This window comes from Argentina anserina, chromosome 1 (assembly GCF_933775445.1).
Source record: "Argentina anserina chromosome 1, drPotAnse1.1, whole genome shotgun sequence".
Taxonomy (NCBI): Eukaryota; Viridiplantae; Streptophyta; class Magnoliopsida; order Rosales; family Rosaceae; genus Argentina; species Argentina anserina.
In genome coordinates, this window is record NC_065872.1 from 15164638 (window position 1) to 15177077 (window position 12440).

The window sequence follows — 12440 nt, forward strand, 5'->3', positions numbered from 1 at the left end:
CCGCCATAACTCATTTAATAAACGGGTCAACGACGGGTTAACCCGCTAATACGAAATGAACATGCATGACACGTTTAATAAAAGAGTCAAACTAAATTCTATATAAAATACGCGTACACAAGCTATTTAAATGGTAATATTATATGTATATAAAGGTTTAGTAAGTTTTTTCTCATTTTGAACTAGAATTTTGGGTGATACAATGAATTTTTTTTATTTGATTATTGTTTTAGTTAGTTTTCTTATCTAAAAAGACAAATATATTTATTAAATGGGTTAAACAGGTTACCCGTTTAATAAATAGGTTGGGTTTGAGTTTAAATTTTTGACACGATTATTAAATTGGTTGGATTTGAGTTTACATTTTATAACACGCGAGACACCTTGACCCGACACAAACCCAACTCGACACGACCCATTGACAGCCCTAAGCACAACTAGAGCCTGGAAATGGAGAGAGAGAGAGATAGACAACTAGCTGCCCCAGCCCCCCTCCTTCTTGAAGACTTCTGCTCATATATTGATTCACTCTTTCGTTATGCTCCGGTTTTTCTTCTCTAAAATGGTTTTGGAACAAGGTAAAGCCAGGAACAGAGTCAAGAACGCTTCTTCCACATTTGCTAAAATGATCTTGCAGTTGTTCTGTATCTCTCTCTCCTTCTCCCTCTCCCTCTCCCTCACTCTTGCTGCTCCAGATCTATTGGTAAGCTCTGTTTTTCCAAAGTTTTATTTTTGAGAAAATTAGAGATAAACTCAATATTGGAGTCACCCTTTGAAATTAAACCCACACCCAAATGTTTTTTCAATCTACACCCAAATTCTTTTTATACAAGTCTATTTTACCATTTTGATCATTTTAATTTGCTTAATCTTAGCATCTATTTATAAATTTTCATTTTACATGTCTAATTCAAACTCTCCAATAATTTTTCATTACATTAAATTGCTGAAAGATTTGATTTCAAATTTTCCTTGAGCAAAACTTCTTTATATAGCTAATAGCAAAGTTTCAGAACACAAACACTAGTCCAACTTTTATAAATTCTATGAGATAATTCCAAGTTAGCTTGTTGTGTATTTGTATCATTTGTTCGTTTCAATTTTTTGAACTACCAATAAGGTACGTATGTCGTTATTCATGCAATATGTATATATATATGTTTTCTCAAATATTTTCTTTTCGTATCATTGTACATGAAATTTGTATGACAATAAACATTTGTTCTAGGTTTCAACTTTTCATTTTTTTTTTCACTCTTTACTGTTTCCTAATAGATAGAAGCATGCATATCAGTATAAATTGCAAATTCAACTTATGAAAGAGATCTTTAGAATGATAGATACCTAACAAACAGGTTGATATAAAAATTCCTAGAAAATATGTATATAGATACATACCTAATCATTATGTTGTAATAAAAAATAAAAACCTACTAGATATGGAAAAACTTATATATATATATATATATATATACCTCAAACATAGGTTGCATTGTTGTTCATATGAAATCTACCTATGAAATAAAATATTTAAATTATTTAAAAAAAGGGAAAGTTTGTGTCACCATTAAGTAATTTCGATATTGAATTGATTTAAATTTGAAAAGCTTCTGAAATCTAAATATGTAATTAAGGAATATTCCATTATTTCTAAATGTATGATGAGTAAAAGAAAATTTTCAATTATTTAAGGGACTATGAAAATCTATAATTAAGGTAGTAAATGAGAGCATAAATTGTTGATTGACTAATCAGCTTTTAATAGTGACATTTTGTAATTTAAATTTAAGAGAAGGTCAATAATTCAGTGTATAATAAAGAAAAAACCATGTGAGTTTCTTATAAAAAAAGCTTTCAAAAATTGGGTGTATAGTGAAATACCCCTTTATTTTTTCATTATAATGCTCTGCTTGGCCAATTGGATCTTATCAAATGTAAAGGTTAGCTATATGTGATATATAGTTATGAAACCACTTTACCTAAGGACTAGTGGAAGGCTATCTTAGGATAGAAACCAGAGAGGGCTAGGAATCCAGCACTAAGAAATCTTAGTAAAGAGATTCTTTTAACCTGCCGATTTCCGATAACATGCATCGGAGAACCTTACTAGATCAGGGTTTTCATTTGTCCCCTAGCTCCAAAGCCGAGAGAACCTCTAAGCAATCACCCTCCATGTCAATATGATGCAATTGTAATTGTATATATAGCCTTGCGCAAGCCCATAACCATAGTGCCTGCCTCCACTTCCACGATGAATTGAAGATGCAGAAAATGCTAGCTCCAGCCAAACACTCTCCCCTGGAATCTCTATTGATAATACCAATTCCATGAACTCTTTTTGCTCTTATGATTCCAAGCACCATCCACATTGATCTTGGACACATTGTGACGAGGAGGTAGCCAAACAGGGGGTTTTACTAATGGTGCTAAGGGTTGGAGAATCTCATTCACTACTGAAGGGCTCGGAACAAGATGGTTTAACACCGCATGGCACATTTGTTTCCATATTTCCCAATGTTGCCAGAGGAAAAGTTGTAAGACGTTGTGAATGTCATTTAAGATACAGTCGACTTTCTTAACCAGCTCTAGGATTGTCAAGTTACTCTTGGATTCAGGTTCCATTAATGCAGGTCATATAGTTTGTACACCATAGTAATATTTTCAAAGTTGAGGTATACAGTCTTAATTCAAATTTTTGGAAAGTATTAAGTGAAATTCCCCAAATTCCAGGATCTGTTTATTCCTCTTTCACTTCAAATGTGCATACTTGAATGTAGTTTTGTATTGGAGGTCTTGATGTTCTTTGTTTAGTGGAAGCAGCAGGCATGGATATGGTGTTCTCGTAATTGATTTCCATTGGGGAGAAAATTAGTAATAAACATATTCTTCAACTCCATTTTTCATATAAACCCACACCCTTTTATTTTTTTAATCTACGCCCAAAACATATATCGACATTCCTTATATGGTTTTTTTTCTATAATAAATATATTTAAATTATTTAATCAAGTTCACTTTTTTACCCTTCTAGGTATAAATTGAAAATATCTCCATAACTATAGTTCTTACAATTTTTCAAGTGCTTACATGCAACCGTTATAAACATAAATTAAATATTCAATTTGGTAAATCAGCCTTATCTTAAGAAATAGTCAAATGAAAAAAAAATTATGTTATTTCTATTATTGTTTTAATAGATCCAAACAAGTCATGAATGTCAAAAACTACCGAGTTGTCCTTTATTTTTTTTCCCATTGCAATGTTATATGATCATGTTTGTCAGCATATACATTCTTTTCTATTCAAAAACACAATTTTCTTTCTTCTAGTTGTCTGATTTTCCTTTTTCCAACCCATATTTCCTACCTAAAGGTATGATCCTATACAACAGAATATTTACCTCTTTGAAAAGGATAATTAACCTATATGCAAAGATCAATCTACACATTCCACAAAATTAACATATTGAATAGAAGTTACGTACATATGCTACCCACACTCTCTACCTATAGAACCCACACTTCCTACCTTAGAGGTAGGGTCCTATACAGTAGAAGATTTACCTCTGTGAAAAGAATAATTAACATATATGTAAGGAACAATCTACACATACCACAAAATTAACCTAATGAATATGAGTTACGTACTTATTCCATAGGAGAAAAAAAAACAATCAAGTACCATACCCTAAAAAACCACCTTCCTTCCATGTTCAACCATCACACATTGTTGTCTAACACACATGTACAACACCTAATTTCCCAGGTAGAATACACCTAACGAGTAGATTCAACTCAACAACGAATCACATATACCTATTTAACAGAATTCAAATTTGAGTCATACCCTATAGCATAGGAACCCCATAACAACAAACAAAACAAACACGGACAACTCATACAATTGGAAAATTAATACCTACTAAGGAAATCAAAGAAAAACAAACCAGAATAAGCAGATGCAGAAGTTGTCGACAAATCAACGCCACTAACCAATTGAGCGATCCATTTTTATCACAGATATCATGAATAAAGGTGGAGAAGTCCCCCTACTTAATAAGGTTCATATGAGAAGATTACATAATCTCAAGATCTCTCTATATTGATTTTTGTTGCTCTGATCATATTATTCATATATAAGCATGAAATCAATATCAAATGCTACAATCAAGGACTAGATATTGAATTCAGTTTACTCATTCGTAGTTGGGTTTGTAAAAAATGGCAGATGCTTCAATCATGTGAAACATATCGTTTTTGGGTTTTATGATTTTTGTCACGCCCCCAAATCCGAGACCACTATTATATGAAAATATGGTTCCCGAATTAGAGGTGTGACCTTAAAACCAATAAAATTTCCTCAATAAAACTGACAAAAATATATGTCTGAATAATACTTTTATTAGGAAACAAAATTGGAGTTATTTTACAATACAGCGGATTTAGAAATACTGAAATTTAGAGAAAATACATGAGTCTCGCATTTATTGTCTTGAAATAGTAATTGAAGAAAAAACATCATTTTATTTAGTAGATTCATCCTATGCCTCAAGCGTATACTCATTACCGGAAAATAAGATTGTGTAGCATCATGAGTAACACAGACCCAGTAAGTACATAATACATTCTTATAATAATTTGGCTAATGAGAAATTCAAATATGAACAACAAATTAAAATGTACCAAGAACCAGATGTATTTGGTCATACGAATTCTTACTTATGCATATAGATATACATATCAACATCAAGATATTCAATCAATTGTGTGAATTTTCAAGAAAACTGGTAATTAATCACAAAGTCACATGTTGGGGTTCACGTTTACCTAAAACACGGATAAACCTCAGCATACTGAGACCAACACCAAAGTATGTATACTCAAGGTCAATTCTCCTATGAGTATAAGAGTGCACTATCTGTAGGGACTATAGCCTAAGACTAACTCACAAAGCACAACACAATTTTACCGGCAATTCACTTAAGCACGGGGTAGTACTAATCACCCGGCTTCACACCTCCAACTTAATAACGTCAATAGAATATCACAAAGTTTAGTAATTAAGACAATATTTAAATACTAAAAAATATAATTTACACCAAGATATAAATACTTTTTAATAACTCAATGTATGCATGAAATAAACAAGTTAATAAACTTGAAATAAATGTGCAAATAAAGTAAATGTACTTTAAATTAAAAGTAATTAGATAATATTAGTTAGTAGTCAAATGATTAGTAGTCATTTCTCCCATAATAAGGAAAATCTTTGTCTAAAGTAGCAATTGTCATTTAAATAATAGTGTCAAATTCCGTCAACTTTCTGTATCGATAACGCAATCAATAAACGTCCAAATTAGGCATGTGAGGAGTCTATGTTCAAGGATTTTTCGTAAGGAATCCAATAGTATAAGTCATACATTCCAGTTCAAAGTCATTGAGTCCAAAAAAGTTCAAACACAGTAGCAGTGCAGAAACCGATCATCAAGTTATCATCTTAGATGTCTACATATTCTACTTGTAACAACAAATTTATCATTTCTTCTGAAACTTTCCAGATTAAAAGTAGAGGTCTTATACTTTAATTTGATATAAAGTTTGTGAAAAATGGTTAAGAAATAAGTGAGATATGAGTTTGTAAAGTTGTGAGTGCTACAAAAGATTTTCAGTAAGTTTATTAACTCTAACTTTGATTATCCATAACTTCTTTATTTCTAAACATTTTTGAGTGATTCAAAAGCTTAATTTGAAGAATTTTTCATGATGAATTTAGTGATATTATTACCTTGGACAAACTCAGATGTTATAAAATACGAAAATATAACTCTTACCAAAACATGGTATTTTCCATTTTATCCTTAGCTATACACTTTGATAAATCTTAAAAGACAAAAGATTATAAGGATGTAAGATGTACTTACCTTGAAATTTCAGGGGTGAAAGGAAGGTTTTGATGTGGATCCAAAATTGGATTACATTAGTAATGAAGAAACTTGTTTAAGAGAGAAATAGTGGAGGCTAGAATTTTAGTTTGAAAAACATTGGATGGTTGAGTTTTCTATTAACTAAGGAAACTCTAGACTTGCATGATTTCTGATTTTAAAGTGTGAAGTAAACTTGAGGCAGCTCACAATTATAAATAGGCCAAGAAGGAACACAAAAGTTCAATTCTCACCTACCATTCTCAATAATTAATATTGAGTGATGGCCTAGTTAGTTAGTGTGGTTGTTGGCAAAGAAAAACAAATAGTGTGATGGGGTAAAACATAAAAATAAATCAGCTAGGTTCAAAATATATTGGCATAAGGATTATATACATATATGTAGATATAACAAACACATTTATATGTGTTATTCTAAAGAGTAAAAGAATTTAGTATATTTCTTTCATAAGGTTTTCAATATATTTGCACTATTGAATAATATAATGATAAATAAAATATAATACTATTAGTATTAGTCTTAAACTAGATTACAAAGTATCGAGTATGCGCAAGAATATGAGCTAACGTACTCAAATTGTGGTCGAATACTTACAAAAAATAAATTTTCTATCTTTGAAAGTATGACCTTAGCATCATTGGTTTCTAAAGAGAAATAGTAGGAGAAAAATTGAATTAATTCTAAATTAATATAACCTTAGAGTATTAAATAGTAAATACTAGATTTCGGGGTATTACAATTTTTATATTTGATGAGTGACACATCTAGTAAATACCAGCAAAATAAAGTTCTGTTATTCAAGTCCCAAATATTTTTTTAAAAGAAAAAAAATCAAGCTAATAAATAGGCTGGATATAATTTTAAGAGGTGGGTGTAATATACATTGGTCTAGATTTGGGGGTATATATCTCACCCAAATCCCCCAATATTGGTAGTTTACAGAACTGGGAATATTGATATAGTTTTCTATGTCAAAAGAATCATATGACTTAAGCAATCGCAGAGGTTCTTTCAGGATGGAGGAAGAATTGGGTTGATAACACTATTTGGGTGCGGAGAGTAAATATGGGAATTGGTCGGGTTGGTGCTTGTAGGTTTTGCTATGCATCAGTATTGATAAATTGGGAGAGTGATCAGCTAAGGTGTCTAGAAGTGCTGGTTGTTGCTAGTATGAGTGTATAGAGTAATTGAATTAGGCGCAGAGAGTAATTGAGATAGATGGAGCTACTAGTGTCTGAAATGGAAGGAGCACATTAGTTCTAGAATTATTAGAGAAATCGGTGGAGGCATTTGGTGTTCTTAGCAGCTAGTCCATAGTTTTTATTGATTTGCAGCACAAGTCATTCACTAGCTTTTAGTTTTGTGATATGTTATTATGTTTTTGGTCTCATATATACTCGATCAAAGCTTATCAGCATATGTTTATTCCTTTCAATTGTCCAAGTATGGGTGTGGTCATTGTTCAAAAGCAGCTCTATTTCAATAATTTATATATAAGTGCCTAAATAAAATTTCTGATTTTATTTCCCTTTAATTCAATATTTTCTTTCCCATTATAATGCACATTTTTCAGGTTGTTGCGCAAGATGGATTGGGAGATTTTAGTAGCATCATGGATGCAGTCAATGCCGTACCGGATTACAGCCCCAACCGCACCACGATCAAGATTAAGGCCGGCATTTACAATGAGTTTGTATTCGTCTCTAAAGAAAAGTTGAACTTGATGTTCATTGGTGAGGGAGTCGACAGCACCAGAGTGATTGGCAACAAAAGCAACATTGAAGGAATCCGCATTTCTGAGAGCGCCACTTTAGGTAATAGACTTATATGACTTAAATATATATCTAAATTTGCTTCCAAAATCTAAATATTTATGTGATTTACCCTTCGTAACTTTATTCTTTTCTTTTTTCTCGAACAGCAATTGAAGGGGACGGTTTCTTGGCTCAGGATATCACTATCGAAAACACGGCTGGGCCAGAAGCAAGGCAAGCAGTTGCAGTCCAGATCAGCTCAGACTACTCGGCGTTCTACAGATGTAGGATTGTCGGATTCCAGGACACCTTATACACCAAAGCCGGCATTCAATTCTTCAGAGACTGCGAAATCTACGGTACAGTAGATTTTATTTTTGGGCATGCTAGAGTAGTTTTACAACACTGCAACATATATGGTAGGCAACCAATTCAGGGTCAGGCAATCACAGTAACAGCACAAAACCGAAACTCCTTAGAGATTAGTGGCATAGTCATTCAGAGTAGCATTATTACTGCTACTGTAGAACTTCAAAACTCATTGTTCCCAGTGAAAGTGTATCTAGGAAGACCGTGGTCGAATTATTCGACCACTGTCATTATGCACAATTACCTAGATACCTTTATAGATCCAGTAGGTTGGTTAGATTGGGACAACAGATCTGCACTTGACACGATTAAGTACATTGAGTATGCCAACCAAGGCCCTGGTGCAGATACGAGCAGAAGAGTGAGTTGGAAAGGGTTTGAGGTTCCAAACAACCTTGTATATGCTGCTCAGTTTACCGCTCGAGAGTTTATAGATGGTGCCTCATGGATTCCTTCCACTGGCTTTCCTTGTGATCTGGATTTGGGCCCTACGAGCAGTTTAGGAGCAGACTTGATACCATCTTTTTGGTTGTTATTGTTAGGAGTTTTTCTTTATATTGTACAACAGATGTGGTAATACAATGGGGAATATACATAATAATGATAGAAGTACACCCAATTGTAAAGTGGCTTTTGTATTGCGCATGAGTAATGCAATAGACGACTTAATTTCCAATCAAATCATAGTGTTATTTCATTTCCAATATCTATTTACAACAAAATGTTGTCACCTCTTCACATTCTAAGCATGACTTTTAATTAACCCTTTTATTCAAGTATCTATATTTGATATTGCGTTTGGTAATAGAAGCCATGTGATACTAGATTTTGGATGTGGTGAACTGCTATTTCTAATGAAATCATATGACCAAGACAAAGCTGATAAAACGAGACAAAATCTAAAATTCTATTGATGAATTATGATGATGTACAAGTATTTTTACGAGGACTTGTATTGGAAAAATTGCAGTACTACCCTTAACACCCTCCCTCAAACTGAAGAGAATAGGCTTCATCATTTAGCCCGGGGATCCGAAAAGTCCGCGGAGGCCCGCAAGTCCGATGGGCTTTTACCCGATCCGCGAAACAGCCCGCCAAACCCCGCTTCTGTGGGTAGAGGGCCAGCCTTAGATTAGAGGTGTGAAACCCGGCCAACCCATGGGCCCGGCCCGCCAAAAACCCGCAAGGTCCGGCCCGTAAAAGCCCGCCGAATAATAAAATATTATACATACATATTTTATTAGGTTTAGAATAAAACTATCGCATTATGAAGCAACTATATGAATGAAACTTCTCGGGTTCGATCGACACCAGTCGATATGATCGGTATATATATTTAGTGACCCTGTAAAAATTTCATCCAATTCGGACCTCGTTGACCGTCTTAATTTGCAGTAAACCGTAAACAACACTAATATGTCATAATGGAGGACCCATTACCAAAATGTGAACACCGAAAGCCGTTTGCATATCTGAAATCATCTAATTTTTTGTCACTGAATGTGTGCGGTCGCACCAAGGAAACCCATTTGGCAAAGCCCCGGTCAATGAGTATTTTAATATGTTAAAACACATTTTTTTTTACCATAGGTACGAACGGTCAAACAATATCCAAAACAGACGAAAATTTTACGGGTTCCCTAAATATATATACTGATCACATCTGCTGGTGTCGATCGACTATATTTTGAACTGAAGTTATCGATCGCCAAAGTGTCCACTAATGTATCATAACCTTTTATATTAGGTGATCATAAAACTATCGCATTATGAAGCGACTATATGAAGGAAACTTCTCGGGATCGATCGACACCAGCCGATGTGATCGATATATATATTTAGTAACCATGTGAAAATTTCATCCAATTCGGACCTCGTTTGACAGTCGGAATATCCGGTAAACCGAAAACACCACTAATATGTCTTAAGGGAGGACCCATTACAAAGATGCAAACGCCGAAAGCCGTTTACATATCTGAAATCACCTCATTTTTGTTATCTATCATGCATGGTCACACGGAGGAAACCTATTTAGCACAACCCCGGTCAATGAGATTTCAATATGTCAAAGCGCCTCTTTTTTTGTTGACCGTAGGTACGAACGGTCAAACCATGTCCAAAATGGACGAAATTTTTACGGGTCGCTAAATATATATACCGATCGCATCTGCTGGTGTCGATCGACCATATTTCGAATTAGAGTTGGCGATTGCCTAAGTGTCAACTAATGTATTTGTTAACATTGTGGTTACCCGATGGGTGGCTGATCGCACAGTTAGCTATTAGTGAGTGGTAGTTTGACACGAGAAGTATAGTGGTTCACCTCCCTCTCTTGGGGTAGGCTACGTCCACTTGAATCCACTAGTATAGGCAAATAGCCTTAAGATATACCTGTCGTGATCCCCTTCTAAGTAGGATGAGAGGTCCTTTTTATAGGTGAGGGAACCCCTCTCATTTACATATTATTCAATGTGGGACAAGTGCCCATCTAGGCTTACTATGGAGCCAACTTGATGAGGTCGGAAAGGTGACTTCTCGGTGGTGTCTTGGTGAGTTCCGACTATCATTAGAAAGCTTGTATGACGTGGTACGCTGTGAATATCATGGTTGAGCCACATAGTGACTTCTAGATCCTCCTAGAGAGTGATGCTTATGCTCGGTGGCATGCCATACTAGCTCTGTGCTAGTAAGGGTGCCAACAGTATTATAAACTTTATATTAGGTTTAGAATAAAACTATCGCATTATGAAGCGACTATATGAAAGAAACTTATCGGGATCGATCGACACCAGCTGATGTGATCGGCATATATATTTGGTGACCCTATAAAAATTTCATTCAATTCGGACTTTGTGTTGACTGTCGAAATTTTTGGTAAATTGAAAACACAACTAATATGTCCTAAGGGAGGACCTATTACAAATATGCAAACGCTGAAAGCCATTTGTATATCTGAAATCACCTAATTTTTTTTACCTATCGTGCTCGGTCGCACTGAAGAAATCTATTTGGCAAAGGCTCGGTCAATAGGGTTTAAATATGTCAAAACGCCTCTTTTTTAGTTGACCGTTGGTACGAACGGTCAAACTATGTCCAAAATGGACGAAATTTTTATGGGTTCCCTAAATATATATACCGATCACATCTACTGGTGTCGATTGACCATATTTTGAACTGGAGTTAGATCCCCGAAGTGTCCACTAATGTATCATAACTTTTATATTTGGTTTATAACAAAACTATCACTTTTATGAAGCGACTATATGAAGAAAACTTCTCGGAATCGATCGAAACCATCCGAGGTAATCAGTATATATATTTAGTGATCACTTTAAAATTTCATCTAATTTAGACCTCTTTTGACCGTCTGGATTTCCAGTATACCAAAAATAACACTAATGCCCAAAGGGGGTGACCAATTACCAAGATGCGAATGCAAAAAACTGTTTACATATTTGAAATCACCTAATTTTCATCATCGATCGTGCGTGGTCCCAACGAGGAAACTCATGTGGCAAAGCCCCGGTCAATGAGGTTTTATGATATGAAAATGCCTCTTGTTTGGTTGACCGTAGGTACGAACGGTCAAACCATGTTCAAAATGGATGACATTTTTACAGGGTCCCTAAATATATATATCGATCACATATATTGGTGTCGATGGACAATATTTTGAAACTAGAATTTATTTGTCACTTTTTTTAGAATGTTTTCTAATAATTCTTTTATTGTTTCAAACCCTTAAATTAAAGTATTATATTTTTTCTAATTCAAGCCTGCAAGGCCCGGTCTGGCCCGCAAAAGCCTGCAAGGCTCGCTTTAGGTGAGCGAGCTTAGATCTTCGTATTGTGAAAATACCCGGCCCGAGCCGGCCACTCATGGGCCGGGCTTGGCTGAGCCAAGCCCATTGACGAGCTCTAGGAGAGAAGCAACTATCAAGTTGCACAAACAAAGAAAAGCCAAAAGAATTCAACATTACAACATATAATGGAAGGCTGTAGCCAACACAGGGGAACAAAGATGTTTTTATGTCCTAGAGGAATGGGCTGATGTGGTTGACATAGCCCCATATCATGGCAGATCTGCCTATTAGAGAAGATTTTAATGCTTTGACCTGTAGGAATAGCTGGCATGGGAGAGCATGAAGTTGGTGGAGCAGCAGACTTTAGTTGAGCAAGAATTAAGGCAAACTTGGGTTGAGAAAAGTTCTGTGCATAATGTTTATATCTGCAAATTGTGGCAATATGTTACTGCATATTTGGCGTTCTCCATATAAGTTCTAGGCAAAATTTTGAGGCTGATAGATTTTTGAGAAGAAAAGCGATTTGTCTGTGAAATGCCCTGTGTTGTTGTGGACCACTACATCTTTGACCTC

At 34.8% G+C, this 12440-nt stretch overlaps 1 protein-coding gene across 1 annotated transcript; it reads left to right on the forward strand.

Moving 5' to 3' along the window:
* Nucleotides 1-562: 562 nt before the first annotated feature.
* On the forward strand, nucleotides 563-8642 carry LOC126802629 (pectinesterase-like). Its single transcript, XM_050530280.1, has 3 exons — nucleotides 563-703; nucleotides 7516-7756; nucleotides 7864-8642. Exons 1-3 carry the CDS (start codon nucleotides 563-565, stop codon nucleotides 8640-8642), a joined length of 1161 nt encoding a protein of 386 aa, XP_050386237.1.
* Nucleotides 8643-12440: the final 3798 nt, after the last annotated feature.